We start from the raw sequence: 20,334 nt of genomic DNA on the forward strand, positions 1-20,334 counted from the left end.
TGAGCACTTGACCATTGAAGGGAGGGTTTGCTGCACAGTGGTATAGTTAACAGTGGGTTTTTATCATCAAAGCGGTAAATGTTAACTAATGCACCGGCGGGAGTTATAAGATTGGCACCGATGCTGATCTGCAAGTTGTCCTTTTCTTTTTTTTTTTTTTAATGTCCGCTGGTTTTGCAAATAATTTTATTATTTATTTATTGCATTTGTATCCCACATTTTCCCACCTTTTTGCGGGCTCAGTGTGGCTTAGACTTGGAGGCAGAGTTGAGGACACACTAGGGGCCAATACTTAGGTATAGGCAGATATTAAGGTGCTCTGAATATAACGTAGACCATCTAAATAAACGGTCTACTTTACGTACACGACTGGTGACAAAGTTACCGCCAATATAGATTGTTAGTCCAATAAAAAAAAGAAAGTATCACTTTATTCTTTTATTAACGTCCGTTTCTATGCTTTTAAAATAGACTAAAACGGAAATCACACCACTCTATCCACCACGTATACAGAGTAGAGTAATTTAAATGAATGGGAACAATTGAATATGAACATTAGGATAAGATCTAGTGCTACAGAAAGAAAGAATTTATAGAATAACAGTAATAGTAAAACGAATTTTATAAAGGCAAAGACAGTGCCAGATTCTGTTGGTGGTAGTTATTGTTCATGCTCAGCTTATAGTTCTGGCCTGGGTCAGGATACATTTTATTACTAGAGCTGCTGTTCCTCCAGTTTGTGTCTTTTTTTTGTGCTTTTCTCTTTTGAATTTTCTTTATCGTTATCTATGCTGTGCCTTGCTTGTACAAAGTGGAGCAGCAGCTTAGTGGTTAGTTTAGCGACTTTGATCCTGGGGAATTGGGTTTGATTCCCACTGCAGCTCCTTGTGATTCTGGACAAGTCACTTAACCCTCCATTGCCCCTGGTACAAAATAAGTACCGGAATATAAGTAAACCGCTTTGAATGTAGTTGCAAAAACCACAGAAAGGCAGTATGTCAAGTCCCATTCCCCCCCCCCCCCCCCCCTTCCCATAGTGAAAAATGCAGTCAATTACAGTGAACCAAATTAATAAAGTGCCTTTATTTGGAAATAGTAATTGGGAGGATTACATACTTTGTACATGGGACTCAACCAGAGCCTCTAATGTATTTCAGCAACATAATTAAAAGGAGTCTTAAAAAGGCATGCACTAAACACTCGAGACCCGTAGGAATGTATGGGCGTCTCTACCGTTCAGCACACACTTTTGGTGCATGCTAAAAACACTAGCATGCCTTGTAAAAGGGCCCCTAAATGAAATTACTTCTGCAGGTTTGGGTACTGGTGGAGATGGAGATTACTTGCAGGGATGGGTGAAATTTCTGTCCCCATGCAACCCTCTAGTTGAAAGGTGATTACATGCGGGAGATGGGTGAAATTTCTATCCCCATACAATGCGCTAGTTGGAACATGGTACATGAAGGAATGACAGATGCTGGATTGGGGCTGGGGATTTGGATACCAAAAAGGGATAGAGGGGGAGGGTGTTTCATGTGAGTTAAGTGTCTGGTTCTTCCAGTTCACCTCTCACTGCACGAGGAGGCCAATGATCAAAGACAGACTCTAAAGCCCACTGCGCTATGACAGCACAGAAAAATGTTGCATTACTTTGAACAAATAAAGCTTGGGGAACAACTCCACTATATTCTATGTAATCACAACTGAAAAAATAGCGGGTAATCACAATAAATTGTGAGATATATAAATTGATTATGGAGAGACTGGTGACAGTTTGTGATCAATGGAGATCAATAAGATCATAACAGTGTAGTCACCTCTTTATAATCATTGGTCCTCTACCGACCTCCTCCTGGGTGTTTCATTCGTGCGATTCTAATAACAACCTTAGGATGAACGAGCATAGACACAGTGTTGCCCATTCTCGCTCTGGTGCTCCATTGGTACCTCACTGTTTGTTAACTTCCCATTCTTTTGAAGATTTTACAGTGAGAGTGATTGACCAAGTTGCGCCTAAACCACGAGGGGGCAACATAGATAGGCATCTGCTACAATTAGAACAAAAATGGATTTTCCATTTACAAGCAGTAGAACCTGACGGCTTAAATGCCAAAATAGATTGGACTGTGTTCTTTTGATATAGACACACAGAGGTGTTGTCATTATTAATATTTTTTTTGTCAGTTTGAAGTATCTATGCTGTTGGGTGGGAAGGGTTCTGGTTTTTATGTCCACTTATAGGAATGTTAGGCTGTATGGATGGTAATTAGATGTGGATGTAAACGTGTGAGAGGATATATTGATCAATGAATGTGTGATCTGATTAGGTTGTATGTTCGCAACATCGCGTAAGGTTCAACTTGTAAACTCACATTGTCGATAAAATTTTTTTTTTTTTGTTACATTTGTACCCCGCGCTTTCCCACTCATGGCAGGCTCAATGCGGCAGGCAATGGAGGGTTAAGTGACTTGCCCAGAGTCGCAAGGAGCTGCCTGTACTGGGAATCAAACTCAGTTCCTCAGTTCCCCAGGACCAAAGTCCACCACCCTAACCACTAGGCCACTCCTCCACTCTATGTTGTGGGTTGTGGTTTAGATGTTCACAGTGTAAACGATATGGAACATTGTAAAAGTTTTTCAGAGTTCCTGCAGGGTGTGTATGGTTTTTACAACCATTTAGTTTTTCACGAGCGGGATGGATTTTTACCGGATGTGACGTCCAGTTCTTTTCATCTTGTGTAATCAGCTGTGTTTAGCGTTTCCGCCACAGAAAGGTTTAAATTCCCACAGAATTGTGGGTAGATGTGGCGCGTTTTTTGTAGCATTAACAGCTTACTGGGTTAGTTACATTGGGTTGAGTGATGCTTATATCTTGTTCGGGGGTCTGAAAATAAAATTTTGTGAGATATGTGAACGAATGGATGTTTGTTTTGTGTTTGTTTTGTGTTTTTTTAGGTTTTGCACCACAGTCTGGCGTTGCGGGGTTCTCTCTCCCTGATGAAGCCGTGGTTGGCAAAACGGGACCGTTGGGGAGGCCCTTAAGCAAGCAGTAACAAGCTAAGTAGCTGTGTTTTTTTTTACTGAAAATTTTTTTTGTGGCTGAGATGTATGATTATTACAAATTAGTTATTAGAAGCGCACGAATGAAATGCCCAGGAGGAGGTCGGTAGAGGACCAGTGATTATATAGATGTGACTACACTGTTATGATCTTATTGATCTCCATTGATCACAAACTGTCACCAGTCTGAGGTCCTCTCCTCTCCATAATCAATTTATATATCTCACAATTTATTGTGATTACCCGCTATTTTTTCAGTTGGCATTACTTTGAACCACATAGTCAATTTGTGTTCGCTGTAATCGACTGCATTTTTCACTACATCAAATATAGACATCTTCATACAAGCAATGCAGATCCTGTATAATAAAACTCACCCTCAACGTTCTGAGGACACCGACGTCACTATCAGTACCTGCGGGCACTTCCTTCCGGTTCGAAGGGTTCGTGGTGGTGAAGCCACCGAAATCGCTGTCTGGGCCCCGCCCTCGCGTCAAACGTGATGACGTCGAGGGCGGAGCAATGACGTCAGTGGCTTTACAACCAACAAGGACTCGGGAGATGAAGGTGGCTTGCGTTGACGAGTTCCGGAACAATGGCGGTCAGTGGCTTCATAACGCCGAAGGGGTGGGTAGGGAGGGGGGGTTCGGGAAGAAAACCTTGCTAGTGCCCGTTTCATTTGCTCCAGAAACGGGCATGTTTTACTAGTCATATATAAAAGGAAAGAACATTCAAAAAGCAGAAAAAAATTGTCACTGCATAGTACAACTGCTTAAGGAGAACACATCTGCCTTAATCCTACAGAAAACTAAGCATTGCTCTTACGTTCATGCCTAGACAAACCCGGAAATGCAAGCATACAGTGGGGGAAATAAGTATTTGATCCCTTGCTGATTTTGTAAGTTTGCCCACTGACAAAGACATGAGCAGCCCATAATTGAAGAGTAGGTTATTGGTAACAGTGAGAGATAGCACATCACAAATTAAATCCGGAAAATCACATTGTGGAAAGTATATGAATTTATTTGCATTCTGCAGAGGGAAATAAGTATTTAATCCCTCTGGCAAACAAGACCTAATACTTGGTGGCAAAACCCTTGTTGGCAAGCACAGCGGTCAGACGTCTTCTGTAGTTGATGATGAGGTTTGCACACATGTCAGGAGGAATTTTGGTCCACTCCTCTTTGCAGATCATCTCTAAATCATTAAGAGTTCTGGGCTGTCGCTTGGCAACTCGCAGCTTCAGCTCCCTCCATAAGTTTTCAATGGGATTAAGGTCTGGTGACTGGCTAGGCCACTCCATGACCCTAATGTGCTTCTTCCTGAGCCACTCCTTTGTTGCCTTGGCTGTATGTTTTGGGTCATTGTCGTGCTGGAAGACCCAGCCACGACCCATTTTTAAGGCCCTGGCGGAGGGAAGGAGGTTGTCACTCAGAATTGTACGGTACATGGCCCCATCCATTCTCCCATTGATGCGGTGAAGTAGTCCTGTGCCCTTAGCAGAGAAACACCCCCAAAACATAACATTTCCACCTCCATGCTTGACAGTGGGGACGGTGTTCTTTGGGTCATAGGCAGCATTTCTCTTCCTCCAAACACGGCGAGTTAAGTTCATGCCAAAGAGCTCAATTTTTGTCTCATCTGACCACAGCACCTTCTCCCAATCACTCTCGGCATCATCCAGGTGTTCACTGGCAAACTTCAGACGGGCCGTCACATGTGCCTTCCGGAGCAGGGGGACCTTGCGGGCACTGCAGGATTGCAATCCGTTATGTCGTAATGTGTTACCAATGGTTTTCGTGGTGACAGTGGTCCCAGCTGCCTTGAGATCATTGACAAGTTCCCCCCTTGTAGTTGTAGGCTGATTTCTAACCTTCCTCATGATCAAGGATACCCCACGAGGTGAGATTTTGCGTAGAGCCCCAGATCTTTGTCGATTGACAGTCATTTTGTACTTCTTCCATTTTCTTACTATGGCACCAACAGTTGTCTCCTTCTCGCCCAGCGTCTTACTGATGGTTTTGTAGCCCATTCCAGCCTTGTGCAGGTGTATGATCTTGTCCCTGACATCCTTAGACAGCTCCTTGCTCTTGGCCATTTTGTAGAGGTTAGAGTCTGACTGATTCACTGAGTCTGTGGACAGGTGTCTTTCATACAGGTGACCATTGCCGACAGCTGTCTGTCATGCAGGTAACGAGTTGATTTGGAGCATCTACCTGGTCTGTAGGGGCCAGATCTCTTACTGGTTGGTGGGGGATCAAATACTTATTTCCCTCTGCAGAATGCAAATAAATTCATATACTTTCCACAATGTGATTTTCCGGATTTAATTTGTGATGTGCTATCTCTCACTGTTACCAATAACCTACCCTTCAATTATGGGCTGCTCATGTCTTTGTCAGTGGGCAAACTTACAAAATCAGCAAGGGATCAAATACTTATTTCCCCCACTGTACATCAGCGCAGTTTGCACTTTTAAATAGGTGCCTTTCAAAAATCATTTGCACTTCAAGGGCCCTGATTACTAAGCCACGCTAGAGGCGTGTGTTATTTGCGCACAGTAACCATGTAGATGCCATAATATTCCTATGGGTGTCCACACAGGGCGTGCTAATTTTTTAGCACTCGCAAAAAACACTAGCGCACCTTAGTAAAAATAGGGCTCTAAATTTTTGAAAGGTTTATGTTTATAAGCACACATCACTTTTGGTTTTGGACTGACTTGTGCACATGCTTTGTTCTCATTAGCAGTGTTCAGATTTGCATGGGCTTCCTTCCACTTACAAAAGAAGGCAAAAACGCAGTAGAATGTGAAAAAGTTAATAAGAAATCTTCTGAAAACTTTCTACGCTGGCTCCTGACCTGGCAGTAAATTTTCAGCATTATTGACCATTATTACCTTCATTGCATTACAACGCTTTCATTTGTGCATTAGGAAAGAATACCAAGTGACCTCATTTGCGATATTGTTTAGTGCACACGTTAAACACTTGCACTCTTTATGCGCAAATTAGGCACTAACTGCTTTTTTTAATGCTGGTGTTAGTTTTGAGCCGCTAAGAAACATTGATACCTTGGACCAGCTTCAATCTCCTTGAATCCCTCTGTTGGGGTAGTCTGGAGGAAGGGTGCAGGACCCGTCCTTGAAAATCTCTTGTGGTTCCGTGGGCGAGGGCTCACGAGGCCTCTTCAGTCTGCCCTCTTGACATGTTGGTCTTCTCAAGTTAGATGCGCTGGCTTGCAGGGTGCAGCTTTGCAGGACAGTGCATCTCAGCCTTCAGTAGTGGCTGGATCAGCAGTGTCTGAGTCGGGGCATGCCTCTGGACCCTCTGGACTGGGTGCTGGTGACTACGAACACCAGACTCTCCGGGTAGGGAGTCCATTGTCAGGGGCAAGTGGCCCATGGCTGCTGGTCAGAAGAGGAGTCCCGCTCAGTGTTGCCAGGTGGGCGGTTTTCCCGCCCAATTGGGCGGTTTTCCGCGACCCGCCGCGGGAAATTTTTGCCCGCGGCGGGTCGCGGTTTTTTGGGCTTCTTTTTCTTCTTTTCCGCGGTTTTTCGGGCGGTTTTTTGCGGTTTTTTTCGGCCGCGGGGGGCGGGGTTAGTGACGTTGTGGGCGGGGTTAGTGACGTTTTGGGCGGGGTTAGTGACGTTCTGGGCGGGGCCGGTGACGGGGGAGGCGGGGCCGGTGACTGTGGAGGCGGGGCCGATGACGGCGGGGGCGGGGTTGATGACGCGGGGGTGGGGGTGTCAGGGGCGGGGTTTGAGTTTGGGCGGGTTTTGGGCTGGTTTTTGGCCTGGATTGGGTGGGAAAAAAAATTTCCACCTGGCAACCCTGGTCCCGCTGGTTTGATCAACCGTCTGGAGACTCGGGCGATACGTCTCGCCCTGTTGGCTTTTCACCGGTTGCTTCGCCTTTAGGGTGTTCGCATGCTTTCAGACAATGTGACCGAGGTAGCTTATGTCAATCGCCAGCAGGATACAAAGAGACCTCTGTTGGCATGAGAAGCAGCCCTGATTATGACCTGGGTGGAGCAGAATCTTCGGTTGCTGTCGGTGAAAGAAGAGCAAACGACAGCCGGCATGGTTAAAAGGTGAAGTGAAAGAGGCTATTGGAGTCAAAAGAGCATCCATCAAAGAATGGAAAAAGGCTCCAAATGAAGAAAACAAGAAGCAACATAAGCAGGGTCAAGCTAGATGCAAAGCACTGATAAAGAAGCTAAAAGAGAATATGAAGAAAAACTTGCCATGGAGACAAAAACTCACAGTAACACCTTTTTCAGGTACATCAGAAGCAGAAAGACTGTGAGGGAGTACGTGTGACCGTTAGATCATGAAGGAGGAAAAGGGGCACTCAGAGAGAAGAAGGACACAGCACAGGGACTGAATGAATTCTTTGATTTGGTCTTTATGGAAGACTAGTAAAAAAGGCCCGTTTCCGAAACCAATGAAACAGGCGCTAGCATGTGGGGGTTTTTTGTGTGTGTGTGTATGTGTCACGGAGTTATTTTGTGTGTGTGTGTGTGAGTGTGTGAGGGTGCGGTGTGTGAGCAGGTTGTTGATGTGTGTCTTTTTTTTGTTTTGTTTTTTGCTTGGGGGTTGGGGGATGTGCTGTGCTGGCAAAGTGGGTTGGATTGGTGTGTGGCTTTGAGGGTGTGTTTCTGTTGTATTGTGTGTGTGTGGTTTTGTCTGTCAAGGAGGTTTGTGGAGGGGGGTCTTTCTGTTGGTGAAATGTAAATGTGGTTGTAGGGGGGTCAGCCTTTGTTGAGTGTTGTTTTTTTTTTGTGTTGTGCTGAGGCAGCAGTGTTGTTTTAGATGGGCGGAAGGTAGAGGAGCACGTTCTTTGTCTGTCGGTATTTTTTGGCCGTTTCAGGGCTGCTATAGGGGAATGCTGGAAGAGAAATGTGCTGTTGCAAGCAGCACCATCTTTTTCCATTGGGCTGGGGTTCTGGGCATCCTGGAGGTGGGTGACGACTTGCCTGAGGACGGGGATGGTTGTTTTAAGTTGGCGGAAGGGAGAAGAGCACGGTCTCGGGCCACCGGTATGTTTGGTCCATTTCAGGCCGGCTGCAGGAGAATGCTGGAACATTTATGCGCTGCAGGAATCAGCGCCGTCTTTTTCCGGGTGCTCGGGGAATCCCCGAGGTGGGAGACAGCTTGCCTGAGGCTGGGGATGGTTGGGCACGACCTTGGCCGCTTCGGCAAAAGGGGAAGAGGAAGGGGGTGGGGAGTTACCTGCAGCCGCCTGAGAAACCTTGTATTCTTTGTTTGTTTTGTATTATTAGTTTGCATTTCTGTTGAAGAAAGAGTGGATGCCTTTCGATTGATGGAGGTGGTGCATCGGTGTGCGGTTGTTTCATTAGTTTGGCAGCCAGTCTCCAGCGATTCCTAGGCAGGGAAGGAGTAGGAAAACACGCTCTGCGTGTTTCCCTACTTCTCCCCCTTCCTTGGTCGCTGTTTGCTGCTGGCTGGGTCGCGGGTAATCTTTCCAGCTGGGCCGCAGCTTGTCCTGTTCGCCCACGTCCCAGATGGTGACGGGCACGTTGTTTTCCGGCTCCTCTGACTCCATGTCAAGCGATCCCAAATATAGTCTGTGCTATAGGCCCTCTGGCACTCTTCAGTACTGGCATTAGGCATTTAAAAATTTCTCCCCCCCCCCCTCCCCCGGTCTATTTTTGCACATACCCACAGCAGGAATATTCTTCTCTCGTTCCAGCGGTGGTTCTGTGCTCTCCGTGCTGCACAGATAATGAGCCATTCTGCTGGGGAATGCTCCTCCCTTATTGTCACGTAGTTTCCTTTGATTGGTCCGTCTTACGTTGCCTAGTGTTGCCTGGGAACGGTGTTGTGATGGTCCTTTGTGTTTCAGAATGTTGAGGGTGTTTTTTCTGATTGGTCTGTCATGCGAGGGCGGGGCAGAAAGACATGGTCAGTGTTCTGGCTTCACCACCATGAATCCATGAACCCTTCAGTGAGTGACTGAGTGACTTCAGAACGTTGTCTTCAGAACGTTGAGGGTGAGTTTTATTATAGTAGATGATGTATTAACTTGCTTCCTGAAGTTAAGGTAATTTGTGTTATATTCTGTACATTATTATGTTTTATTCACTTTATTGTTTGTAAGCCACATTGAACTTGAGTCTATTTCAGGCTAATGTGGAGTATAAGCGTCATAAAAAAATGATGTACTGGAAATGGTTTTCAAGGGTGATGATGGGGAGGAACTGAAAGAAATCTCGGTGAACCTAGAAGACATACCAAGCCAAACTGACAAGTTGATAAATCACCTGGACTGGATGGCATATAACCCAGTGTACTGAAAGAACTCAAACAAGAAATCGCTGATTCGTAGTACCTGAAGATTGGAGGGTGGCCAATATAACGCCAGTTTTTTCAAAGGGTTTATGGGGTGATCCGGGAAATTACAGACCGGTAAGACTGACTTCATTGCTGGGGAAATTAGTGGAAACTATTATAAAGAATGAAATTACGGAACACATAAATATGGGAAGTCTTGCCTCACCAATTTGCTTCATTTCTTTGAAGCCGTAAATAAACACGTGGATAAAGGTGAGCCGGTTGGTGTAGTGTACCTGGATTTTCAGAAAGGTTTTGACAAGGTTCCTCATGAGAGACTCCTGAGAAAATTAAAAAGTCATAGGAGGCGGACTTCCGGTGACGTCACGGACCTGAATGGTTGCCTGAACCCTTAGCTCCGCGCCTACCCGCTTACAAATCGCTTCATTTGCGGTCATCCAGACCGGTAAAAGTGGAGGGACCGGTATCTTAAGACGCGACGAGAACCCGAGCACAGAATGAGCAAAACAACAGCCTCCCAGTCGAGAGAAGGAGAGCGGAGCTCGACGAGACAAGGGGCGAAAAACCGCTCGAGGCGCGTGTCGCCTGATCCGGGAAACTCTTCCGGCTCTGAGTCAGCTGCTTCTAGCGCCGAGGTGCGTAGAACTGCTTTAAGCGCCGTATTACCCAAAGAGCTGGCTAAATGTCTCAAGGAAATCAGAGCAGAGATCAAGGCCTCTAAACAAGAAATTCTCGACCACGTGGACGCCATTAGCCTCGATCTCCGTGAATTAGGGGGCAGGGTCGAGACGCTGGAAGAGCGTGTGGACGAGCAAGCTGAGAAAGCAGAGGCGGCAGAGGCCCGTTTTACAAAACTAAATGAACAGTCTGAAGAGCTGCAATATAAACTAGACGACCTGGAAAATCGCGGGAGACGTCAAAATCTTAGATTTCGTGGAGTCCCCGAAAATGGCAACATGGAAGATGTGCCCACGCTTGTGCGTTCGATATGTGAGAAGCTATTGGGAGAGCAATTGGAGCCAGTAGATCTTATATTTGACCGGGCCCACAGAGCTCTCAGGAAGCCAACAGATAATAGACCCAGAGACATAGTGGTGAGATTTTCATCATACACGCTTAAAGAAAAAATATGGCAAAAAGCGCGCCAAAATCCGCCAGTGGAATATAATGAGGCCAGAGTCTCCGTCTACCAGGACTTATCGCTGTTTACATTAACCCAGAGGCGAGCGATGAGACCCGCGCTGGAAATTTTACAGAAGGAGAAGATATCCTATAGATGGAACTTTCCCTTTGCCCTGAGTGTGGAATTCAAAGGCAAGCAGCATCGGTTTCGTCGGCTGGATGAGGTGTGGAAGTTCTTGCATGAAGCTGATTTGACCACCCAAGCGGTACCTGCAGGGGACATGGCCTCCGCAACGCGAGAAAAATTGCAGCAGTGGAAGAGAGTGCCTCAAAAATCCAAGAAGCAAGACGCTAAGCTGCGAACATGACTGATATGACATTGTGTCGTTGGTAATGATTTATGGGCTGTTAAATCTGTTTCCAGGCTCTGCCTATGTTACTGTTCTAAGATGTAGCATGGGAGTTGAACTGGTAAGAAGTGGGGTGGTATTCAAGAAGGAGAAGAGCAGAAGGGGGACTGGATGATGGTAAAAACAGAAGGGGGGGGCGGATTGTTGTGAGGGTTTGGGGGATCAGTTGGTGTCTGTTAGGGCGCATTGGGGAGTCCTCCCACTCAGGACCTTAAGGTTCTGGCTGGTGGATGAAGTCCATGGGGTTGGGCCTAGGGGGCTCACAGGGGCAGAAGGTTGGGAGGGGAGGGTGGGAGACTGGTTACAATAAGTGGAGTGGGCAGGTCACTACTGGGGTAAATGGGTACAAAGTAATATGGCAATTAGCAGAGCTGTTGATAAGGGCAGGGGCCGACAAGCCTGTTCACAACATGATAGGATGGGCACTGACTTAAAGATTCTCTCCTATAATGTGAAAGGCCTGAACATGCCACAGAAAAGACAAAAGCTATATAAAGAGTTGAGGCAGTTAGGGCCTCATGTGGTTCTCCTCCAAGAGACACACCTGGCGGGCAAATATGAAAGACTTCTCTCCTACTCGGACTACCCGGTGGCGTATTTCGCCTCTGCAGCGGGATCAAAGAAAGCTGGAGTGGCGATCCTAATTCAGGCTGCAGTGGGCGCACAGGTGATTAAGGTAAAAAGGGATATGGGAGGCCGTTATATTTTCTTGCATATAAAAATTGACCAAACAGATCTCACTCTGGCGTCCATTTATGCGCCTAACACGGGGCAGGCGGATTTTTTAGAAAAGGTTAAAAACTCTCTAGCCATTTTTGCGCAGGGTTCTCTGGTAATAGGAGGGGATTTCAATACTGTGATGAACCCCGGACTTGACCGATCAGGCCCTAATAGAAATGAAGGGCAGAGGGATTCCCTGGCTTTAAGATCCTTAGCAAACTCCCTGGGTACGGTGGATATGTGGAGAGTAAAACACCAGAGGGTGCGAGACTATACATTCTATTCCGCAGTGCATAAAACCTATTCCCGTATTGATTATCTATTCTTGGATGCCACATTAGTGGAACGGGGACCTGACGCAGGGATCGGCAGTGTGACCCTATCGGACCATGCCCCAATATGGGTTACTTTGCCAACTATTAGGGCTGAAAATAAAGATAGAAGATGGACATTGAATGTGGGCCTTCTACAGGAGGGGGAAGTGGTGACAGGTTATAAACAAATGCTGAAAGAGTATCTTGAGTTTAACTTGGAATCGGGACCCTCACTCAGCATTGTTTGGGATGCTATGAAGGCGGTATCCCGGGGCTACTTTCTTCAAGTAGCTAGTAAAAAATCAAAGGCCCGTAAAGCGCAGATAGCAAAATGTATGGAGAATATCCGTTCTCTGGAGGAACAGCATAAGGCAAATGGGTCAGAGAGGGTTCTGAGTGAGCTTAGTAATCAGAGAGCGTGGCTAGATTCTGTATACTCAGAGCAACTTAATATGCTACAAAATAAGAACAGGATGAACTCCTATGAGCATGCCAACAAGGTGGGGCGTCTCCTTGCCATAAGGTTACGCAGACAAAAAGTTGACAGGGCAATTTTAAAGATACGGGATTCGGGTGGGGGTGAACTCGGTACATCGGAGCAAATACGAAAAAGATTTGGGGAATTCTACCAGGATTTGTATGCCCAGGAGATTAGCCCTTCCCTGGAATCCATAGATCAATATATAAGAGATAGTGAACTACCTTCTCTGAGCTCCCAACAACAGGCATTACTAAATGAAATGGTTACTCCCAAAGAAATTCAGGAGGCGATCAGTAGTTTGCCATTGAGTAAATCACCTGGCTTGGATGGGTTGCCTAACGAATTCTATAGGAAGTTCGCTCCCGAGTTATCTCCGCTCTTAGCAGACTTGTTTAATCAAGTTGGGATAGGGGGATCATTACCTCAGTCAATGATGGAAGCGTGGATAGCTGTATTACCCAAGCCGGGCAAAGATCATTTTGAGTGCGGATCTTATAGACCCATATCGGTATTAAATACTGATGTCAAAATTCTGGCTAAGGTTCTGGCTAATCGTTTGGCCCCAATTCTCCCAGTTCTTATACACCCAGATCAAGTGGGTTTTGTATCTCATCGCAAAGCGATGGATAATATTAGAAGGGTGGTTGATATTATGTACTTGGCAAAATTAAATAATAAGCCGCTTTGCCTCTTAAGTCTTGACGCGGAAAAAGCCTTTGACCGGGTTCACTGGCCCTTCATGTATGGAGTAATGGAGAATATGGGGTTTGGGACACAGTTCTGCAGATGGATTCAGGCCTTTTATGAGTCCCCAAGGGCTTGTGTTCGGGTTAATGGTGGAAATTCAGAGCTGTTCACGCTGCATAGAGGGACTAGACAGGGTTGTCCCCTGTCGCCCTTGCTGTTTGCATTGGTGATGGAGCCTTTTGCGGCCCAGATGAGGTTGGACCCTATTATTTCAGGAGCTAAAATAGCAGATAGAACTCATAAAATGGCCCTCTTTGCAGACGATGTGCTGCTGTTTGTTACTCGCCCTCAATCCACTCTCCCACATCTCGAGCAGATGATCAGAGAATACTCTGCAGTGTCGGGTTTCAGGGTCAACATGGCAAAATCAGAGGCTCTGAACGTAACACTCACTGATGAGGTGGTGGAGTCATTAAAGACTTCATCCCCGTTTAGTTGGGCTCCCAAACAGATTAGGTACTTGGGGGTGATGCTTACAAGGGAAATGTCAGAACTCTTTAATGCAAATTACAGGGGGTTGGGTAAAACCATCATGGAGGACCTAGAGAGATGGGGAGAACTGGGAACTTCGTGGTTCGGTAGAATAGCCATCCTTAAAATGAATATATTGCCCAGATTGTTATACCTCTTTCAGACGCTGCCTGTGATAATGCCCAGGCGATTCTTGGCTACTCTGCAAGACAGGTTGGTGAGATTCGTCTGGGCAGGAAAACGTCCGCGGTTGGCGAGATCGCTGTTATACAAGGATAGGAAGAAGGGGGGGTTGGGGGTACCCAATCTTACTTGGTACTATAAGGCAGCACAAGGGAAAGCAGCACTTGAATGGTACCAAGATTACCCAGATCGTCAATGGGTGCATATTGAACAACATTCGATGGGTGATCAGCCCCTGAGTGCCCTAATGTGGCTGCCACGGCCTTTTAGAAATCTGGCTGAACGAGCTTGCCCCCCCATAGCTGTTACACTTCACTATTGGGATAGTTTGTTTCCTAAGAGACAATGTGTATTGACCAGGTACACTCCAATTGCATTTAATCCCTTATTCTTACCTGGCACAGTAAAGGGGATTTTCACTAAATGGCGTGAATTGGGTGTGAGAACATGGGGCCAGCTGTTCGAGGCGGAGTCACTGCTGCCATTTAATGCACTGCGGGATAGTTACCCAGGGGTAGAGGGCGACGAGTTTGCCTATTGCCAATTGGCATCCCTTCTCAAGAGTAAGGCTGTGCGAGAGGTAATGCAGCGTAAGAAAATTGACCTGGAGGAGATATGTGAGAAGTTTGAATCTTCTCGGGGTTTGATAGGTTCTTTGTACCGTATCCTGAGTAATCAGGCTTCCGGTGGTGGAAAACATAGGGGAGTCTGGGAGCGGGAACTGGGTGTGCAGATGGGAGAGTCCGAGTGGGAGAGAATAGAAAGAGCAGTGATGCGGGTATCAGTTCATGTTCCCTTGCAAGAGAATGCGGTCAAAGTATTATATCGATGGTACCTTACGCCGGCCCGTCTGCAGAGGATCTTTCCGTCCTCTTCGGACATGTGCTGGAGAAGGTGTGGTCACAAAGGTACAATGGGGCACATTTGGTGGAGTTGTATTAAAATTCGGGCATTTTGGAAAGCTGTACATTCTAGGCTACAGCACTGGTTGGGGTGTGTTGTGCCATGGGCCCCTGAGATGTTCTTGTTTTCAGCTAGGGCCGCAGGCTTACTGTCACATCAGCAGACCCTAGTTCAATATGCGGTTGGCACAGCAAGGGTCATTGTGGCGGCACATTGGCGAAAGGAGGGAGTTCCATCTTTATCTCGATGGCTTAATAAGTTGAGATAAGTTCGGGAAATGGAGAGACTAGTGGCGGAACGTAAACAACAAATGGTTAAGTGGCGTTTAGTTTGGGAACCCGTCTCTATTGATGCTCTATAAATCTAGTTACTAAATACATTGAATGCCATGAGGGGTAGTGCCTAGTAGTGTCCATTTGGAGGGTGGGGGAGGGGGGAGGGGGGGATGGGTGGAGAAATCTTTGTTTTTCTGAAAATTGGATAAAAATGTGAAGTTTATTGCTGATGACATAGTTCTATTGAAACGATTGAATGTACTCTTATAAGCTGTAAGGGTAGAATCTTGTATTAGAATAAGCATGTGGTACTTTGTTAGTTTTTGTGGTTCCATTGTGCTGTTTCAATGATTAATAAAGACTTCTTGCAAATAAAAAAAAAAAAAGTCATAGGAGGCAATGTTCTTCTGTGGATTAAGAATTGGTTGCTGGACAGAAAACAGAATTTTCTGCGAGGTGATTAAATTTGCAGATGACACAAAACTAAGTTGTCAAAACACATGCAGAGTGTGAAAAATTGCAGGAAGAACTTAGGAAACTTGAAGACTGGGCATCCAAATGGCAAATGAAATTTAATGTGTACAAATGCAAAGTCATGCACATTGAGAAGAATATTCCGAATGATAGTTACCTGATGCTAGGGTCCACCTTGGGAGTCAGCACTCAAGAAAAAGATCTAGTTGTCATTGTAGACAATACGCTGAAATCTTCTGCCCAGTGTGCAGTAGCGGCAAAACAAAAGCAAACAGGATGCTAGAAATGATTAGAAAAGGGATGCAAAATAAGACCAAGAATATTATATTGCCTCTGTATCACTCCACAATGCGACTTCTTCTTGAGTATTGCGTTCAGTTCTGGTCACCCTATCTTAAAAAAGATATAGCGGAATTAGAAAAGGTTAAAAGAAGAGCGAATAAAATGATAAAAGGGATGGAACTCCTCTCGTATGAGGAAAGGCTAAAGAGATTAGGGCTCTTCCTAGGGGCGCTGACACCCGGGGTGGTCGCCGATGCGCCCCGCCCCCCCCCCCCCAGTGCAGCGCGAACCCCCTCATCACCCCCCCACCCCGGCGAAAGAACCCCCCACCGGGTGCACGCTGCTGGGGGTGCCGCGCACCGGTCAGCTTCGTTGTTTCCATGCTCCCTCTGCCCCGGAACAGGAAGTAACCTGTTCCGGGGCAGAGGGAGCATGGAAACAACGAAGCTGACCGGCGCACGGCACCCCCCCAGCAGCGTGCACCCGGGGTGGGCCGCACCTACCGCCCCCCCCCTTAGTGCGCCACTGGCTCTTCAGGTTGGAAAAGAGACAGCTAAGGGATGATATGATTGAGGTCTATAAAATCCTGAGTGCTGTTGAACGGGTAGAAGTGAATCGATTTTTCACTCTTTCAAAAAGTACAAAGACCAGAGGTCACTCAAAGAAATTACATGGAAATACTTTTAAAATAAATAGGAGGAAATATTTTTTTCACTCAAAGAATAGTTAAGCTCTGGAACTCGCTGCCGTAGGATGTGTTAACAGCAGTTATCATATGTGGGTTTGGAAAAGTTCCTGGAGGAAAAGTCCATAATCTGTTACTGAGATGGACATGGTGGAAACCACTGCTTCCCCCAGGATTGGTAGCACGGAATGTTGCTAATTGGGTTTCTGCCAGGTACTTGTGACCTGGATTGGCCACTACTGGAAGCAGGATATTGGGCTAGATGGACCATTGGTCTGACCCGGTATGGCTATTGATATGTTCTTATGTTGGGAGTCTTGTTCCAAGAAGCAATAGTGAGATATGAATGTATGGACAGAAGTCCATGGTGCAGCTCTGCAAATCTCTGCCATAAAGGCTCTGAAGTGAGCTATCAAACCTCTTCCTCACATCCTTTCTCATACAAAAGCACTGCCTGTACCCACACTCTACACTTGCATACAAAATCTTGCAATCATACCAATCAATCAAACAAACATATAGAGACCTAATTTATCAGTGGTGCCTGATTTTAATAATTTCTTTGAAACAAGAGTTACGTGCTACCAAAACAAGGCATGCTTTATTTACCTCTCTCCAAAAGAAAGAGTGCCATACTTAAAAAAATATATATACAATTTGTACATAAGTTAAGGGCAGTTTAATAACTAACAGTATCAATAACTCCTCAGAACGTTTAATGCGTTGGGGAAAAAATTGATGTCAACAGGATTTAGATGAAAGGTCATAAATAAAAATCAGCCTTCATGCAGCGATTTTTCTTCAGCCAACTTTGACTTCAGTGGTTAGAGCTCTACAAAGCTAAAAGCAGTGAACACACACTCATTTATCCAATGTTCTTTGTAATTTATCTAAGATATGACGTTACCACCTTGTATTCAAATGTCCCCATATGGCTCTGGTTCAGAAAGGCTACCCAATCCAATAAGGCTGTGGACAGTCGAGGCATTCAGCCTGCTATCACAAGGGGTTACATATTGGTTCAAAACTATCTTGGGAGAGGGAGGCCATATTCAAGATCCAAGCCAGTAACTGAATGTAACAAAATCAATTTTAGCCTCAGTTCAACAGAACAGAGGAGCTTATCAGATCAAAGTGCCTGTGTGCGTCTGTCTCATCCCCCTCGTAACACTGGAACGGCTTCATCTAAGTGCACGAAACTGTGTGGACTTGGGTGCTTGATGTGGTAAGAGAGGGATGCAGAAGGGTCAAGTTGGCACTATTACCATAAGAAATGCCTGGAGGGGTTGAATCGAGGCTATGAATGTCAGATTTTCTTCTGGTTAAAGTACATTTCATTACATTATAGATTCCCTGTTTACAGATATGCTACATAGCACATGACTAACCACTATGCTTACAGCAGCTGAAGAAAAATTGCTCTCTTATCTAAACTGGTTTGCTTACACATGATTAGACAGTTCTTTGCAACTTTGGTTTGGCCTCCCTCACCAGGACATGCTCTGCCAGCCGCTTATCTCCCAAGGAAGGTGCTACTGGTGAAGACAGTACTTCTTGGTGCTTATTTATTTCAGGCACAGGGAAAAATGGCATGGAGGTGGGCGAGGAATTTGTTTCTAGATTGGAAATGGGTTGGTCCGTGTTCAGTTGCACCGTTACTATCTCCAACTCCTCTAGCCCAGCATCTGGGGAGTTTTTTGAAGGCTCCAGGAAGGAAATGCCCATCTGTGCTGGGGTAACGTCCTGTGTTGCTATCAGTCTGCTAGGTGCTGCGAGATGCATGTTGTTGCCGTGCTCAGAAGATGTAGTAGTGTTAGCCAGCAGATTGTGTGTGGACGTTGTTGCAACCAGCCCTTGGTCTTCTAGGCCTGAGTCTTCCGAATGATTGGATTTACCGTTGACCAAACGTTCATCCTTCTGGGAAAATTCTTTTCGTAGGGCTGCCACCTGCATCTGAAGGAGTTCCCGGTGCTGCCACTCCATCTGCTCCACCTATGCAGTTCACAGAGCAATGAAAATAGATTTTAAAAAACTGAAAAATATTGATTAAAAAGCAAAGCTGTTATTACATATTGATAACTAGGAAAAAAGGCCCGTTTCTGACACCAATGAAATGGGCGCTAGCAAGGTTTTCCTCGGAGTGTGTGTGTTTTACAGAGTGTGTGTGAGAGTGAGTGTGTGATAGAGTGAATGTGTGAGTGTGTGTGACAGAGAGTGAATGTGTGTGTGTGACAGAGAGAGTGAGACTGTGTGCGAGTGTGTGTGAGAAAGAGAGTGTGTGCCAGGGGCCCCCTCCCTCCCTGCCTCCCAGTTTCAGTGTCCGGCCGCCTCCCCTTCCAAGTTCCAGAGTCCGCCTCGTCTCCAAGTTCCAGAGTCCGCCCTCCCACCCACCCATCCAGTTCCTGGGTCGTTGCCCCCCCTCTCCCCCTCCCAGTTTCATGGTCCGCCTGTCCCCCCTTCCAAGTTCCAGGGTCAGCCCCCCCCTCCAAGTTCCAGGGTCGGCCCCCCCCTTCCAAGTTCCAGGGTTGGCCCTCCCTCCCCTCCCACCCACCCATCCATCCATCCTGTTCCTGGGTCGTTAGTCCCCCCCGTCTTCCTCCCAGTTCCAGGGTAGTTGCCCCTCCTGTCCCCCCCCCCCCACTCCGTTCACCCTGCGATCGCACCTGTAACATTGTGAAGCTGACTCCGTGGCTTCATTGAAGTGAAGGGTTCGTAATTTCGTTACCTTCCGCAATCTATAACCATCTCTCGGCCCCGCCCTCGCGCCTCTGATAGGTCCGCTGCCCTCGACGTCATTAACGTGATGACGTTGCAATCGTCAAAATGTGTTGACGTCGAGGGCGGCAGACCTATCAGAGTTGCGTGGGCAGGGCCAAGAGAGATGGTGACAGTTTTACGGCGGTAACGAACCTTACGATCCCTTCACTTGAGTAAAGCCAAGGAGTCAGCTTCAGAACGTTGGAGGTGTTTTTATTATAGTACAGATATGCTACTTATGCTAAGGTAAAAACAAAAACCCAACAATTACAGAAATAAGGATAGCCATACTGGGTCAGACCAATGGTCCATCTAGTCCAGTATCCTGCTTCCAACAGTGGCCAATTCAGGTCACAAGTAGCTGACAGAATCTCAGATAGTAGCAAGATTTACGCTACTGATCCCAGGGACAAGCAGTGACTTCCCCCATGTCTATCTCAATAGCAGACTACGGACTTTTCCTCCAGGAACTTGTCTAAACCTTTTTTAAACCCAGATACACTAACCGTTGATACCACATCCTCTGGCAGCAAGTTCCAGAGCATAAGTACTCGTTGAGTGAAAAAATATTCCCTCCTGTCCATTTTAAAAGAAGTACCATGTAACTTCCTGAGTGTCCCCTTAGTCTTTGTACTTTTTGAAAGAGTAAAGCTGTACATGTTTACCCACTCTACACAACTCTGGATTTTGTACGCCTCTATCATAAACCCCCCCCCCCCCCCTCAGCTGTCTCTTTTCCAAGCTGAACAGCGTCCAATATGGAAGATCTTTCTCTTGATCTCTGAAGATCACATTAGTGCTTTTCAAATCCATAATTTACAATATTCATTGGAGCTTATCTAAAATAGTATCTTGTATTCACACGTCCCCATTAGGCCACTTCCATTCCCATGCTAGTAACACATTTGGAATTTCACGTGGTTACAAACAGAAGCAGAAGAGGGCCATCTGGTCCACCCAATCCACCCACCATCATGAATGGCTTAATGATGATGCTCACCTGATACTAGGATCCAAATATTCCCCAAAGCACAACATCAGATTAGACTGCCATGTAGGCCAGTACTGTGTGCATTCATTTATACTGGCTGTATTATATTATTGTACAATAAATTATGAAAACTGCTTGGGAAC

At 46.1% G+C, this 20,334-nt stretch overlaps 1 protein-coding gene across 2 annotated transcripts in view; it reads right to left on the bottom strand.

Annotated features, from left to right (window-relative positions):
• Positions 1-16,993: 16,993 nt before the first annotated feature.
• Positions 16,994-20,334, bottom strand: part of LOC115480831 — a 70,004-nt gene continuing 66,663 nt past the window's right edge. For both annotated transcript variants that reach the window (XM_030219761.1, XM_030219760.1), the window contains exon 8: positions 16,994-18,435. In XM_030219761.1, coding sequence (XP_030075621.1) covers positions 17,896-18,435 — 540 coding nt within the window. In that variant the 3' untranslated portion in view covers positions 16,994-17,895. The remainder of the gene's footprint in view (positions 18,436-20,334) is intronic.

Source organism: Microcaecilia unicolor, chromosome 11 (genome assembly GCF_901765095.1).
Source record: "Microcaecilia unicolor chromosome 11, aMicUni1.1, whole genome shotgun sequence".
Classification (NCBI taxonomy): Eukaryota; Metazoa; Chordata; class Amphibia; order Gymnophiona; family Siphonopidae; genus Microcaecilia; species Microcaecilia unicolor.